Source organism: Martes martes (genome assembly GCF_963455335.1).
Source record: "Martes martes genome assembly, chromosome: 9".
Classification (NCBI taxonomy): domain Eukaryota; kingdom Metazoa; phylum Chordata; class Mammalia; order Carnivora; family Mustelidae; genus Martes; species Martes martes.
This window is the reverse complement of record NC_137896.1, coordinates 52,258,827-52,275,812: the sequence shown is the minus strand read 5'-3', so window position 1 is coordinate 52,275,812 and position 16,986 is coordinate 52,258,827. Positions and strand designations below refer to the sequence as shown.

General features: G+C 41.4%; 1 protein-coding gene across 6 annotated transcripts in view; it reads left to right on the top strand.

The window, feature by feature from the left end:
- Positions 1-16,986, top strand: part of LIMS1 (LIM zinc finger domain containing 1) — a 140,023-nt gene that overhangs the window by 107,495 nt on the left and 15,542 nt on the right. For 4 of the 6 annotated variants that reach the window (XM_080812991.1, XM_080812992.1, XM_080812993.1 and 1 more), the window contains exon 2: positions 8,189-8,348. In XM_080812991.1, coding sequence (XP_080669117.1) covers positions 8,189-8,348 — 160 coding nt within the window. Of the gene's footprint in view, positions 1-3,549; positions 3,853-8,188; positions 8,349-16,986 lie in introns of those variants that run through there. The other 2 variants (XM_080812988.1, XM_080812989.1) reach the window with 2 other exon arrangements.

Below are 16,986 nucleotides of genomic sequence, written 5' to 3'. Positions count from 1 at the left end.
AGGCAGGCTCCATACCCAGTGTGGAGCCCAATGTGGGGCTTGAACTCACAATGCTGAGATCAAGATCTGAGCAGAATCAGACACAACCAGCTGAGCCACCTACGTGCCCCTAATGGGAGCAATTACTTTTTAAGAAGCTACAGACCTTAGTGGAAAAGCTGTTCAAGGAAACGCAGCCCATTGCTACTAGCTCCTAAGTATCAGTGTTCATTCACAATTGCAAGGGAAATTGCAGTTGCCTTCCTAGTTGGTCCTAACTCTCACTGTGTGAGTTCCTTTGTTGATTCGGCATAAGGTTCAGGGCATGTAAGGTTCAGGAAATTTCTCTGCAAGAGTCAACTGGCCAGGGTCTTTTGCTCCTGGGAGGAAGGGGGGACCTCATAGGAAGGAGATGTGGGACAGAAGTTCCAGCTCTGTCCCGCCCATCTTTTCTTTCTTTAGAACCTTAGCCTCCCTTCTTCTCCTCTCAGCTGCCAGTTATGATATTCCTTGGTTATAAAAGAGAAAGGAAAAAAGAATGAGATCTGGCAAAACTGTAAACAAAGAGACAGAGCCATGAATCTGTCTCAACATCCATATAGTCATACTGATTGATTAGTTTAAAAATATTAGCATCGTATATGATAACTGCGATTGTAAAACTAACTCCTGCTGACGTGATTTCTACTGAAGAATTCTATTTGGCCTTACTGTGTGCCAAGCACACATTAAATTAGTCCCAACTGGAAGTAGAGGAAACCAGAAAAAATGGAAGGTCTCCTCCCTGCTTCACCATAACACAGCATTTTTTAAAATAGTGTAATTTGAGGAGATAAGAGAATTTTTACTAAATTTCCAGCACTAATCTGATCTAGCAGAAGGATACCATGGAAATGACTTAGTTGAAGGTGTGGATAAATTATTAAGAGACTTTATTTTTCATTTTATATCTCTCCATAGTGTTTGAATTATTTCCCAAATACATGTACTACCTTTTCTCTTCTAGTCAATACAGTTATCTGGTAGACTGAAATTTCTGACTGACTTTTTGTACTTATCTGCATATACATAAACTTAATACATATACATAAGCATAAACTTAATACATGTACATACAATATGCATATACATATACAAAAGATGTGACTACACACCTATTGGAACAGCTAAAATTAAAGATAATGGTAGCACCAAATGCTGGTGAAGATGTGAAGAAACTGTATCTCTCATACATTGCTGGTGGCAATGTAAAATGCTATAACCACTCTAAGAAAATTATTTGGCGGTTTCTTAAATAAACTACATATATATTTATCATACAACTCAGAAATTTCACTCTTGAACATTTATCCCAGAGATATGAAAACTTACATTTACATAGGAACTGATACACAGCTTTATTCACAATGGCCCCAAACTAGAAACTACTTAAATTACCTTCAGTGGGTAAATGGTCAAACAAACCATGGTATGTCCCTACCATGGAATATTACTCAGCAATAAAAAAGGAATACACTGTTGATATATATTAACAGTTTGGATGGATCTCGAGGGCATTATGCTGAATACAAAAAGCCAGCCTTTAGAAGATCACATATGGGGTGCCTGGGTGGCTCAGATGGATAACCGTCTGCCTTCAGCTCAGGTCATGATCCCAGGGGCCTAGGATCTAGCCCTGCATCGAGCTCCCTGCTCAGTGCAGAGCAAGCTTGTCCCTTTCCCTCTGCCATTCCCTCTGCTTGTGCTCTCGACTCGCTCGCTCTCTGTCCAATAAATAAAAAATAAATAAAATTTTAAAAGATTACATGCTATAAGATTCCATGTAGCTGGCTTAGTCAGTTTGGACTGCTATGACAAAAATACCGTAGACTCTATGGCTTAAACAAATAATTATTTCTTTTTTTTTTTTTTTTTTTTTTTTTTTTTTTTTTTTAAATTTTTTATTTATTTGTTAGAGAGAGAGCGAGCGAGCACAGGCAGACAGAGTGGTAGGCAGAGGCAGAGGGAGAAGCAGGCTCCCCGCGGAGCAAGGAGCCTGATGTGGGACTCGATCCCAGGACGCCGGGATCATGACCTGAGCCGAAGGCAGCCGCTTAACCAACTGAGCCACCCAGGCGTCCCCAAATAATTATTTCTAAAAGCTCTGGAGGCTAGGCAGTTCAAGATCAAGGTACAGCAGATCCAGTGTCTGGTAAGGATCCACATTTTGGCTTGCAGACAGCTCCCTTTGGCTATTTCCTCACATGACTGACTGACAGAATGATCTGTGTGTCTTTCTCTTCTTATAAGGATGTTAATCCCATAATGAGGGGATTATAATCCCACTCTCATGATCTAATCCAACCTTAATTACTTCCCAAAAGTCCCACCTCCTAATACTATCACATTGGGGATTAGGCTTTCAGACATGGGAATTTTGGAGGGACATAGACATTCAGTCCATAGCAGTAACTTTCTCTAAATTACAATTCCATAGATCAAAAACGATTACAGGTTGCAATCTGTGGATTGCCCCTCAGCCCCTACCCCCGTGTGCACGTCCATGCCCAATCTCTCGCTTGCTCTCTTTAAAATGAATAAATCTTCAAACTGTTCTATATTTTATCCACGAAGTTCTACAGTGTTTGCTTTTTAAGTGTTTTGGGTTTGTTTCGTGCGTATGTGTGTATGTGTTTTGTTTTGTTTTTTTAATTAAAGTGTAGTTGACATTGTTACATTAGTTTCAGGTACACAACGTAGTTATTTGACAACTGTATGACCTATGCTATGCTCACTACAAACATGGCTACCATTTGTCACCATACCATGCTATTATAATACCATTGCCTGTGTTCCCTGTGCTACACCTTATATCCCTCTGACTTATTTGTTTTTGGAGAAAGGTTCTCAGCCCCGTATTGCCTGTGGCCTTCATCATCACCCTCCTCATCTATGGCACTGCTACAAGATGACAACAGTGTGGACTGACCACAGCAGGAATGCCCGTGGCATCCTTAGCCATAATAAAGACCACCTTTAGCTGGAGGTTTCTAACTAGACTCCAACTCTTTCCTATTTCCTCTTTTATCCATTCATTGAACACATCATCCAGCTCTTGCTATGTGCCAACTGCTAGGATCAATAAAAGCTCCAGATCTCAGGGACTCCCAGACCCCTGGGGGAAGGCAGCTATAGGGATAGCTGGCAAGCATGCCCTGGGCATTAGGATATTCCCCAGAGTGTGCCAGCTGCATTGGCCTTAGCAGGGAGCTTGTTAGAAACAGAATATCTGGGGGTGCTTTACAAGAAGCACAGTGCTCTTGTGGATGATGCTTGGTGACAGATTCCCCAGGGCATGTGGATGTTTGTTTCTCTTAGACCCTGCCAAGCAAACCTCTATTTCTGTGATAGTGTTTACAGACAGTCTACTGGGAAGGTTGCTTCTGCAAAGACTGTGTCACTGCTTTGGGGAGTGTTTTCTAGAGCTCCCAGAAATGCCTCCATAAATCAGGACTGGCACACCAAGTGACTGCTTTGCTGCTAGAGCTCTTAACATGAAGGGCCAGGAGCGACCCTGGCAAACACAGGGCTGACGTGTGTGGGAATAGTGGGAGTGACCCTGGCAGGGAAGCGGGGGAGGCCTGGATATTGTTTCTCCGTCCCCTGTCCTGCTACTCTCTGCCCTGGGCTCAGAGCTCTCAAGCACCCGCGGATGGCGTTCCCGGGCAGGGCGCGCCCCCATGTTATCCCAGAAAATGAAGAAATCCCCCAGGAAGCCCTTAACAGTGTCCACCAGGCTAATGGCAATGAAGACGAGAGGGCTGTGTCCAAACTGCAGCGCAGGCACAGTGACGTAAAGGTCTACAAGGAGTTTTGTGACTTTTATGCGAAATTGTAAGTGTCTCCTCTTCTGGAAGAGGCGCTCCTATTTTCCATATCTAGGCTTCTTGGGCTTTGAGTTCATTGCCCATTGATGGTTTTATTTTCTCAACTTTCAGGAGGAGCATTCCAGGGTGATTGGGGGGGAGGGGCATATTCCAGCAGGCAGGAATATACCAGATGAAATGCAGAAGTGAAAGAAAATGCTACCTTTAAAGTAATAGTAGTAATGTCTTTGTGTTCAGTAAGTTCCTGATAATAGTACATTTTCATTACGTAGTCCAAAAGGGAGGTTTAGAGTTTTTGCTGTGAGGATTTATAATAGAAAAGTTGTATGCTCTAAAACTTCCCACAGATGAGGGGTCGGTTGAGGGAGCAGTAAAAACTGAATTACAGACTGTTGATAAAGATAAACATTTCTGTTAGGTTTAACAGTCAGCAGTTTGACGTAGGCTGACCGGGTTCCTTAATACTGTCTTGAGGGGACTGAATGAATAAATAAGAAATAAGAATGCTGTGTAACTAGCAAATATATGTGTATTTATATATACATATATATGCCACTAACTCTAAAATGTCTAATTCATGTTATTAAATGGGTTTTAGCAAACAACTAAAAAAAGTAGTGCAGAGTAGTATTTAGACCAACTCGTATAAGATTGTTGACCTCTTGCAAAGTTATAAGCTTGGAATTATTGCAGATCCCCAATTTGTCAATTAAGAGTTAAGGAAAATATAACTGACCTGATTCTCTGTTTCCATTAATCCACTCTATGTGATATTGTAACAGATGTCATTTGTTTTCACAACTTGTAAAGAGTTCTGTTTATGTATAATTGGGTAATTGAAATTATATTGTAACCAGAGTGCTTTGTGGACTCTCAAGATGCTTTTTGGATTTACGCATGTTTTCATTTCATGTCAAAAAGTCTGTTTCACAGACTTTGACCAATGAAGCACTTGAAAAACAAAAAGCTCAGTGATACCAAGTTTTCTGTGTGCAGTTGATTTGTGGAAGAGGATCAGGTAAATCAGTTATAACTAGCCAAATGTGAAGATGCTGTACTAAAGGCTTTTACATATATATTTCCCAACAGATGTATGCTTTGTCATCAACTCCACTTCTTAGCAAAAATCCTTTTTTGAAAAATTAGCCAACTAATTTTAACTAGCTGGATGACAGTTATAACTATCATTTATGACTTTTAAAATGTAATTTCTATCATAGGTAGTGTTAAATATAAAAAACAACAGAAAAAAAATACGCAGGTCACAGTAGGTTCATCAGTCGTAACCAAGTACCTCTTTGGTGGAGGATGATGGTGGGGGGGTGGAGGCTGGCATGTAGGGGTGAAGGGGAACTCTGCGCCTTCCTCTGTTTCACTGTGAACCCGAACCTACTCTAAAAAATAGTCCATTGAAAAAATTCACAGTGGCAGAGGGTCAAAGACAAGAGAGGAAAAGGAAATGTAAACAGCTCAGTAGGTTGGTGAGATTATTAGGGGCTCTTTCCTGAAAGTTTTCCCTAATGTAATTTCTTTTCTTATCCTGCTTGTTATTAAAAGGAATACTTCTTCAAAAATACATAAGACATTATTTCTAAAGCTGGTTTATTTTTCCTATGTGTGGCAAACTACATGTTTGTTTTTATAACGTGTCTACCTATTTTCTAACTATTTGAGTATTTAGATTTGAATATAACCAGTGTTTAGTATAATGAGTAGGAAACAGGTGATAAATGCTTTGATTTTAGGACCACTTTACACTCTTAAAAATTATTGAGGTCCCCAAAGAGCTTTTGATTATCAGTATTTACTGTCTTAGAAAACAAAAACTGAGAGCAAAATTAAATGTGTATTCATTTAAAATAACACTAAACTCATTACATGTTAATAAGTATTAATATTAATGACTTTTTATGAAAAATAACTATTTCCAAAATAACAAAAGCTTCGTGGGAAAAGTGGCATTGAATTATATTTTTGCAAATCTCATTAATGTCTGTCTAAATAAGACAGTTTCTCATTTCTGCTTCTGCATTTATCCTAGTGTAATATGTTGCTTTAGATAATGTGTATAATGAAAATATGCCTCTACAAAGATGTAGTTGGAAAAGGAAGGACCTTTTGAACCCCTAAAAGAGTTACGGTGGCCCTTGTACTTTGAGAACCCACTGATCTAGATAATGGATCAAGACATTCCAGAATATTCTTCCTGTTCTTTGGGAGTTCTGTTAAAATTATAAGGATCTGCTGAATCTTTTGAGAGGGTTCAAAGTTAATAATAATGCTTTATATTTGAGTAGCATCTTCTGGCTTCCACAGTTATATACTTATTTTATCTTCAAAACAATATTAGTAATTACTGGGGCAGGTTTACTATACTTCATCTAGAGACACCTGTGGATTTTGGTCAGGAGAAAGACCTTTCCAAATCTTTCCAAGAGCTTTGCTAAAACTGTTACAGTTCATTTGGCTTATGGCAAACCCAAATGAAGAAGGGAATATGATGCATTTTTCTCCATAACCCACAGTAATTTTGAAATGACAAAGTAGAAAATTTAATGAGACTTAGGCCAGTTTTGCCAAGCAATGAGGCTGCTTCTCTTCCTACCCCCCCCCCTTTTTTGGTGATGTTTTAATTCTGTATTTAAGCCTGTTAAGTATTGAGTTCTGATTGGTATGTGGTATGAACGTGGTACGTCTACATGAGGTTAGTTACAGTAAGGCTACAAAATAGGAATACTGTTCTTTGAAACATTGAGGGCAAGAAGGCAAAATTGTCTTCCATTGGGGTGGGATGGAGTTGAGACAAGGTATGTGTGAGCCCTTCTGCTAAGCAAACAGGAAAACTTAGAAACTGGCTGGGGACAAGGCAGTTAATCTGGCTGTAAAATGAAGACTCCTCACCTGCCTCACAGAGTGGTTGATTCTAGAGAACATTGGCAGTAACTTTAGGAGGTGGATTGACTCAATATCTGGTGGTTACAGGCTGCACCAGGCAACTAGACACACAGGTAGAGCTTGTGCTCTGAGCGGGCATCTGACAATAAACTTGCCAATTTGTGAAGGACAGCTTGGCCAATGACTGCTATGGGTAGAGGACCTTCCCCACTTCAAGGCCTTTTAGAACAAAGCAGTTCTTTATGTGAAACCAGGGCTTGTTAGAGCTAAATAATTATCTGAGTATATGCTTTTCTTCTTCAAAACTACACAGTTAGTTAGGGTATCGGTCCATTTATTAAGTGTCTCCTGTATGTTTCAAGGTAATAGTGGAATGACTGCAAGGAAGAGACCAGGTCACTGGGTTCATCGGGGTCATTTGGCTGCCCAGTGTGCAAAGTGTGATGGTGTCCTTATCGCATCTTCTCAGTGTTTGAAATGGATACTATAATCTGGTTGTGATTTTATGAACAGAGACTCTGGATTCTGGTCCCGTGTCTTCCGTTAACTGCTGAGCTTTATGACATTGGGCTGATTACTCCAATTCCCTGAACCTCCCCGTGTCATGTCTATAAAATGATTTTCACAATGTACAACCCTGTGACTAAGATACAGCTTATAATGTTAGTGCTCAATACTTGTCCTACCAATGAGATTACAAGACTAAGGCATTCTGGTGGGTTGTTTTTTTTTTTTTTTTTTTTAAGATTTATTTATTTATTTGACAGAGCGAGAGAGATCACAAGTAGACAGAGAGGCAGGCAGAGAGAGGGGGGGAAGCAGGCTCCCCGCTGAGCAGAGAGCCTGACGCGGGGCTTGATCCCAGGACCCTGAGATCATGACCTGAGCTGAAGGCAGAGGTTTAACCCACTGAGCCATCCAGGCGCCCCACATTCTGGTGGTTTTAAGAGCTACTTGCAGCAGTTGCTTTCAGCAGAATCTAATAACCGAAGGGCTAACCTGTGTCAGGACATGGTGTTCAGTTGACATGCAGTTTAGATTCTGTTCTCAGAAGGAAGAGAAATTGGCTTTGAGATGGTGACCTGTGGCTATTTTAATTAGCTACTTATTAAGCTGTAACCTCAGTCTCCTTGAGGACAGCTCTTGACTTCTGTCTATCCCTAGTTCCTCACAGGTAGTAGGCACTCACTTATATTTAGCAAGAGGAACGTCCGACATGTTAAAGAAAAACAAATTCCAAGCATGGGGCCCTTTCAGCACCTAGATGGAAGGGCAAAGAGATGGGAGCACTTTTGAGTTCTTAAGACACAAGAAATTGGGCTTTAGGGCTACAGTATGATTTTATGATCAGATAGAACTTTCTTCTCAGTTCTTCATGTCATTTGGTCTCAAGTCTAAGGACTTGAGAGTCTAAGACTTAAAGACTTCCTCTCCTTTGTGTGTTACAGCAACATGGCCAATGCCCTGGCCAACGCCACCTGTGAGCGCTGCAAGGGGGGGTTTGCGCCTGCCGAGAAGATCGTGAACAGTAACGGGGAGCTGTACCACGAGCAGTGCTTTGTGTGTGCTCAGTGCTTCCAGCAGTTCCCGGAGGGACTCTTCTATGAGGTGAGTCAGCCCGGACAGAAGCACAGGGATGCTGTTTTGAGGCATCCTTCTTTGTTTTGAATTTCAGTATGAAGATTATATTGACATACCTGGTATTTGGTACCCATCAGGTCAATGATGACTTCTGTGCAGAATGCCCTGTCAGACCCCGCCCCCCACACCCCACCCTGCCACTTATATTGTTCATCTCATCTTCCTGTTTCAGAACCCTTGGTACCTTGTGACTTGACCTATCATACTTGTGCACTTCAGCTCAGCAGACAGAGCCCTTTCATAAATGTTAGCCACAGGCTCTCTGGCTTTTCCACTCAGGTCCCCACTTGCTTGCCCCCTACACATGCCTTACTGATTCCTGCCTCTCTCTCTTTCCCTGACTCAGAGCACCATGAAATACCCTCTCTAAAGCAGGGCATCTGTTACTGACCTTTCATGCAATGAGTGGGAACTTCCATGTATTTATTGCCTAAGGAGGATCTTGTTCAGATGTTTTGGAGGGATATCCTGTCCATATTAAGCTCTTCTATGTATCTTCTTTTTCAAATTCTTGCTCTTTCTTTTTTTTTTTTTAATTTTTGTTAAGTAATCTCCATATCTAATGTAGGGCTCAGACTCACAGCCTCAAAATCAAGAGTCACATGTTCCACCAACTGAGCCAGCCAGGTGTCCCCCAAATTCTTGTTCTTGATTCTTTTGTGTTACCCTGTGGTGTCTACATATCCTTTGAATTTCTTATGATCACTGAAACCCCCTTCTCACAGAATATGTATGCTTTTGGGACTAGTCCGTGGAGGCTGAACCCATGCTGTTAATGAAAGTAAGAGTGGGGTGTGTGTGTGTGTGTCCAGTTATATCGTGTACTTTTACCAACTTACTCCTTACATATCTATTTGTGTGTTATTCATACGTGTGTCTCTCTATGATAATGTATGCACCTAGAATTGTTATAGCCAGAGATGGGTGCTCTTTGATTTCTTTTTGCCTACCGCATTTTTTAATTTCCCTGTTTTAAAAGCCATTTTAAAAGGAAGGAAGGTAGTTTCTAATGGTCATTAGTAAGCCAATTGTTTGCCTCTCAGACTGCAGTTTCCCATAGAAACAATGCCTCCTGTGAGGGGAGGTTTCCAGGCCAGCCTGCAGACAAGCTATTTAGTCCATCATATGCACATGACATACAGAGCTGCCCTGTATATAGTAATGTAACTCTGGGAACAGCTTTAAGAGATTTGATTAGGGATCACTGTTTTATTCACCAGAACACGTTTTTGAGCTCCTGCTATATCCTAGAAATTGCATTCCTCACAATAAAAACCCTAGCAATAGGTATAGGAACTCTTGTTCTCTTTTGTTTCATTTCTTCCTAACTCTTTCCTTGGGCAGTGGGAATCTCTTTTTCTGTCAGAGGTAATGGCTTTGGGCTAGGACTAGCAAGCAATAGGAGAGTCATAGTAGGAGGGAAGTCGGGGTGGAGTAGGAGCTGTGCTGCTTGGCATCATGGTAACAGATCCTCCCAGAGGCTGTGGGAGAGGCTGCCAGTGGTAATGAGGAGGGTGGCAGCTAGATTCCTGAAGAAGAAAAGGAAATTGCTAGGGTTTTGGGCAGCAAGGGGAGAAAGGGAGCGGGGGCAAAATGGGGGCTCAGTTGGAGTAAAAGGATGAGGACCTGCTTCCGTGGTCTGGATGAGACATTCAGGTTCTCAGGTCAGCACAGTGGAGCCATGCCAGGACTGTGGCAAGGAAGGAGGTCACTTAAGAGAGTCAGGAGTCTGCCTCCTGAGGAAACATGAGCCTGCAGACTCTGTCGTCCCAAGCTTACCCCTGCCTTTTTCCTGCCTCATGGCCCAAAGAGATTGAAATGTCCCTATAACACAGCAGATCTGTGACATGAATGGGATTAGAACCTCATTTGGTCTCCTAATGCCCAATATGGTATTCTTTCCCTTGCATATTCTTTTCAAATCTAAGACATTTTTATCGAAGTGGGTAGTTACAGCAGAATCCTTAAGAGAGGGTCCAAAGGAGCAAGAGAAGGACCCACAAGAAAAAGGCAGGGTCAGTTTTTCCAAACATTAGTTCCATATTATATGGTCTCTGTGCCTGGCACTTTGGAATTAATTATGTTGTCAAGCACAGTCACCTCCTGAGGGGCTGGTTCTGCATCTGTAAACTGTCAGCTGCCAGGCCACTTATGCTTAGTCAGAGGGTAGGCTCTGTGAGAGCTTCCAGTAGGACAGAATAAGGCATGACTCACACTTGTCCCCCTGCCCACCTCACACTCCCTTTTACTTCTGGAGTATAAATATGCTCCCTGGGTCTGTCTGATATTATTCTAGAATGTTACAGATACCCAGAACTGGTCTATTAATGGGCTGTTGCCCAGCTTAAGGTCCGTTGGGTCCTGAGGAAGATTGCTATTTTAGCTACACTGACAATTAAAACCCCTTTCTCAAAGCCAGGGATTTGTAAACCTGCATGTGGAAAATCTGGCTTTTCCTTTTGGTTGAATGATATTAGAGAAAAAGCTGTCCAAGGCTTCCAAGAAATAATCTGTATTCTCAGTTATTGAAAAGGAAGCCCAAAAATTTACCTTGGCTTGCTTTCCATTGAGACACAATGTATGTACTTCAGTCTTGCTGTATGTAGTAATAGCAGATGTGGGGCGCCTGGGTGGCTCAGGTGGTTAAATGACTGACTCTTGATTTCAGCCTGGGTCATGATCTCAGCATCATGAAATTGGGCTCGTGTCCAGCTCCACACCCAGCATGGAGTCTGCTTGTCCCTCCCTTTGCTGCTCCCCACACTCGCTCACTCTCTCAAATAAATAAAATCTTTAAAAAAAAAAAAAAATAGCAGCTGTGTCCTTTGCACTCTACAGCTTTGATATTGCTTTTGTCTTATGATTAAAACATCATTCTTCCCTTATTTGCACAGTCTCTACTCTTTTCTCCATAGAATTAGTTCTGAAGACTTATAGGTGGGTTCTCTGCACTCACTTCCCCTTGCAAATGGGATTCATTTTTACTGTGGAACTTCTGATATTTTGGATGGGATGGCCAGGATGTTCCTCCTTCCTTTGGCCCCAGAGGCGAATTTAGCATTACACTGCTGTTTCCTACCCACTCACGAGGATGTTTGTCTGGAGGTAAGCTGATTGAGCTCAGCTATTTCTGGCTCATCTGCAGCTCCTCTTAAGTGAGTTAGCAGCAGCCAGGATTATTACCTGCATTGGCTCCTTACTCAAGATGAACTTCAGTCCTACCAGATCATGTGGTTCAGCTAGTGAACTTACAGTTTGCCATTAGACTGTAATACATCACCCCCTGAAGAATGAAAGATTGGGCTCTATGCATCTTGGGCTCCATAGCTTCTGTCATCAATGACTGCTTTACTCAGGGTGTTTTTATTACAGGGCCATGTGACTCATGTTTTCAGGCCACTCCCATCTGTCTCATTTAAGTTATCTTCTCTAGTACCACAGCACTTTGTTTATACCTTTAATATGGAGAGCATTTCACATGTTTATTTATATGCTTGTCTTCTTCCCCTCTAACTTTAAATATCTTGGTGTAAGGACTTTCCTCATTAATTGGTATCTCTATAATCATTTGTTACACAATATTTGATGACTACGAGGTGCTTAATAGATACAATAATGTGTGTACAGTACTTGGATAGTATAGATGGCAAGATAAAATGCTAATATACCCACTAGGAACCAGGGCAAACATTTTCTAACGTAAATATTTCCAGGCTATACTTCAAAATTGGTATGCTTTACTCATTTACTTATTGTTCATCTCACGAACATTGTCCCAGCTTTATTGTGAGAGTGGTGGATGAAAGAAATGTATTCTTTTTTTTTTTTTTAATTTTATTTATTTATTTGACAGAGATCACAAGTAGATGGAGAGGTAGGCAAAGAGAGAGAGGAGGAAGGAGGCTGCCTGCTGAGCAGAGAGGCCCATGTGGGGCTCGATCCCAGGACCCTGGGAACATGACCTGAGCTGAAGGCAGAGGCTTTAACCCACTGAGCCACCAAGGTACCCCAAGAAATGTATTCTTAAGTAGAAACAGAGGAGATTTCAGTTTTGGGTAGAACCCTAAGTGCCTCAGCCATGATGTATTTTCAGTACCACATGTGGACTGCTGACTTGAGATATTAGTTCAGGTCAGTGTGGTGTCGCTGAATAAACTTACTTCTGATTTAAAACCTGCAGAAAAGTTGGGGCGCCTGGGTGGCTCAGTGGGTTAAGCCGCTGCCTTCGGCTCGGGTCATGATCTCAGGGTCCTGGGATCGAGTCCCGCATCGGGCTTTCTGCTCGGCAGGGAGCCTGCTTCCCTCTCTCTCTCTCTCTGCCTGCCTCTCTGCCTACTTGGGATCTCTCTCTGTCAAATAAATAAATAAAATCTTTAAAAAAATAATAATAATAATAAAATAATAAAACCTACAGAAAAGTTGAAAGAATAGTACAGTGAATATCATGTACCCTTATGCATCTCACACATATGCCACCACACCCATCTTCTGCCAAATTATTTGGAAGTAATTTGCAGACATATAACACTAAATGAAGTTACTTTTAATATCCACCCCCCCGCCCCCCGCAGGGGAGGTACAATGGAAGGGTCGTAGTTAAGAGATGATTTTAGGGATACTGGCCTTACCAAAATGTTCTGGTTTTGAGTGACTTGTATCTAGGTGGTTTTTAATATAATCACTTCTGGTACTTGGAGTACTACTTCTTGAGTTAAAAGCTCCCCTCCCCCCCAGTTTGTTTAAATGATTCAAATGACTTTAAATGATTCAAATGACCTATGCTCTCCAAGAGCATAGGTTAAAAGGGAAAAAAAGAGCACAATTCTCTGCTTTGATATGGGCTGGACTTAATGACTCACTTCTAACAAGGATATAGAAATGGGTAAAATAGTAACTTTGCAGCAGCAAAATCTGACAGGTACCATCTTAACCAAGTGATCAAGGTTAACTTGAGTGATAAGAAATTGTGTTGAGATCATGTACTTCCCAGTATGATGCAAGAAATAGAGCACATTATTACCTCTGTGGTATTCTTGTCCCAAATCTATGACCTCAGTCTAATCACGAGACAAACCCATATTGAGGAGCACTCTACAAAACAGCTGACTGGTACCCTTCAAAGGTGTCAAGGTCATGTAAGGGTAGGAACTGTCACAGATTGGAGGTGACCAAAGAGCCTCGCTTGGTCTGACTTCCATGAGATTTTCCAGTAGTGTTGTTTACTCATTCTTTATTAGGAAACATGTATCCATAATTAGGATGTTTCAGGACCTCAGTATTTTTCTCAGATTTGTGCATTGGAAACAGAGGGTGGATTCACTTTATCGGTACCTGGTCAAAAGGGAACCCAGTAGTTCAAGGCTTTAATGTCATTGTTCCACATTCAGTAGAATTACCTCCATCTGTGTTCAGATGCCCAATTCTCAAGTGAGGTTCAGATTGTATGTTGGCAGAGAAGCCAGGAAATCTTTCAAACATGATTTTTAAGTTCTTACAGAAACCCACAAGATAATTAAAGAATTCTAGGTTATATTCTCTATTGGTCTGCCAAAGAGAGGTGGTGGATATAGAAGCAGCAGCAGCACAGATTTTAGGGTCTGACAGCCTTGGATTGAATCCCAGTTCTACTGACTTCGGTGTGAGTTATTTAATATTTTTGAATTTCAGTTTTCTCTAACAAGGGATGATCACACATGTCTCATAGGCAGTTTGAACCAAGGTAGCATGTACAGTACCGAGTAAATTAGTTCACTCTCTAGTACCACTTTCCAGTGGATACTGCTCAGATAAGTAATGTTTGCACACACTAAGCCAGGGTTTCTTATCCTCAGCACTGTTGACTTTTTTTTTTTTTAGATTATTTATTTATTTATTTGACAGGCAGAGATCACAAGTAGGCAGAGAGGCAGACAGAGAGAGAGAGAGATGTGGAAGCAGGCTCCTTGCTGAGCAGAGAGCCAGATGTGGGGCTCGATCCCAGGACCCAGGGATCATGACCTGAGCTGAAAGCAGAGGCTTTAACCCACTGAGCCATCCAGGCGCCCCAGCACTGTTGACATTTTGAACTCAGTAATTCTTTGTTTTGGGGGCTCTCTTGTGCATCGTAGGCTGTTCAGTAATATTTCTGCCACTCTGCCCTCTAGATCCCCAGTTGTGACAACCAAAAGTATCTCCATACATTGCCAGATATCCCTTGGGGAGCTAGATCACCCCGGTTGAGGGACGCCTGGGTGACCCCGTAGGTTAAGGATCTGCCTTTGGCTTGGGTCATGATCCCAGGGTCCTGGGATAGCGTCCCACATCGGGCTCCTTAGTGGGGATCCCGCTTCTCTCTCTGCCTGCTGCTCCCCCTGCTTGTGTACGTGCTCTCTCTCTCTCAGACAAATAAAGAAAATCTTTCAAAGTAAATCACCCTCTATTGAGAACCACTACACTGAATGAGGGCATCCCTTTGAATAGGTCATGAGCTTCACTATGATAATAGCAAGTCCATTCCAAGTGGACATGTTCCCCAGATTGTTTAGGCAATACCTTCATAAAACAAAACGCTTTTTCTGTCTCCAAGAATTTGACTGCACTTAGAGTTAATTCTTAGATGATAAGTTTAATTAGAAAGTATTTCCAGACAGATTTAACTTTAAGAAGACCCTTAAGAAAGCCTATATTTTCTGGCTTAAATTGGCATAAGGAAATATAAGTATACCATTCTTGGATAGTCATCACTCATAATGAAAGTATCATCGTCGTTTAGCAAAAGGCAAGATGCACTGTCTGTGTGGTGATTAGAACTGCTTCCACAAACTGATATCCTACTTCTGCATTTTAAACACCTTTTAAATATGAATGATTCTAACAATGATTTATCTTTTAACTTTGTTTGTCTTAGAAGATAGTCATCAGGGTATTAATAAAAGGGAACACATTAAAACAGTCATGGTGGTGTTGCTCTCCACCACCGGCACCACCAAACGTTGAGGTGCTGTGTCTGGTTTCATGTGAGTCTCTCGAGGGTAAGGTCACCTAGTTCGTCTTACTACTTCACAGTCCTTCACTTTGCCTGGAATGTGGTACTTCATGTGTGAATAAATGCCCTGTAATTGCTAATTTTGAGTTACATTAGTATTTTTATTTCCGAAATAACTAAACCTCTGTTATGAGCCAGGTACTGTACTAGGTGTTTTACAAATTGTTCTTGTTGTTGTTCTTCATACCTTTGATTCCCACATGAGCCCTACGAATTAGGTATTTTCATTCCTAACTTACAAGTCGCCCTGATGAGGCTCAGAGGCCTTGCCCACAGCTAACTAGTGGGAATGTGGTCAGATCAGGATTTTATCTCACACCTGCTCGTCTGTACAAGGATGCCCTGACTCTCACCAAAACTGAAATGGTTTCCTAGGACTGATTCGGAGAGATAATGCTCTCTTGTATATGACCATCACTGCTTTTTCAGTCATTCAGGAAATATTTATGCAAAGCTTACAAATGCGATGTGTGGCAGACTGTGTAGGCCACACTATGCCCTAGTCCTAGGAGTGAACACAGTTTTTACAGTGATTTGGGTAGAATTTGGAGATGGCTTCCATGGTACTTTTCTTCATTTTCAGATCAGGAAAATTTAGAGAGGTTAGATAAATGTATGAATATATGACTAGTGATCTTTGAATTTGGTATTGTAGTTAGCTTCGAAGGGAAATCTGCTTCCATCAATGCTGGTTTTCATGAGTTACTAGGATCTCCAGTCATCGTCCAGTACATATGAAGAAATATTTGTAAAATGACCAAGTCATTGGCGGCATGAGAAGGCTGTTTAAATGCCATTGGGGCTGGGGGAGATACCTATTCAAACAAGAGGCCCTAACATTACCGACTGTAGATAGCCACTATAATGGTTCCTAAATCTAAGTTTGTGATATCTTGGAACATCTCCAGTAAAAGGATGATCTTAATATTCCCCTAAGAAGATACTTTTGAAAGTAAAATGGAACTGACAGTTAAAGAGAGCTATAATTCCAGAAGCATGACGAGTCACACTGAACCAAGGCTATGAACATGGTGTGCAGCCTTTTTCAGTTTGGCATAGTACACGTTTAGGGGATAGGTTCTTTGTTAATACTTCAGGTTTCTTTCTCTTTAGTTTGAAATTCCCGAATGTGTCCTTTTCTCCCTATCACAGAATGCATAACAGGAAAGACCAATTTATGATGAGTGATTTAGTGGAAAGAGAGTTTACAAAGAGATTTCTTCACTCATTTCCTTTTATACAGAATCATGATTACTCAGGAAGGCTGAACTCTGAGAAGGGAGGTCTGTTTGGGAGGAAACTGTCCAACTAGAGGAGGTGCTTGTCTGCTGACCCACTCACTTCAAAGCAATTTATGACAAACCAGTACAAATCACTAAGTGAAGATTGTTAACGTTTGCACTTGCCTTGAAATGAGACTGTCAGCCCAGTTTCTAATTCTGAGCTCTCTTTAAAGCAGCAGAATTTCTCCCTACCTCCTCTTACCCCCCACGCAAAGAGAATCTTCACAGAACTCAAAACTTAGAACAGTTCAAAACAGAGCTATTTTTGGTTAGAGTTCATCCTCCCTCATACCGAACA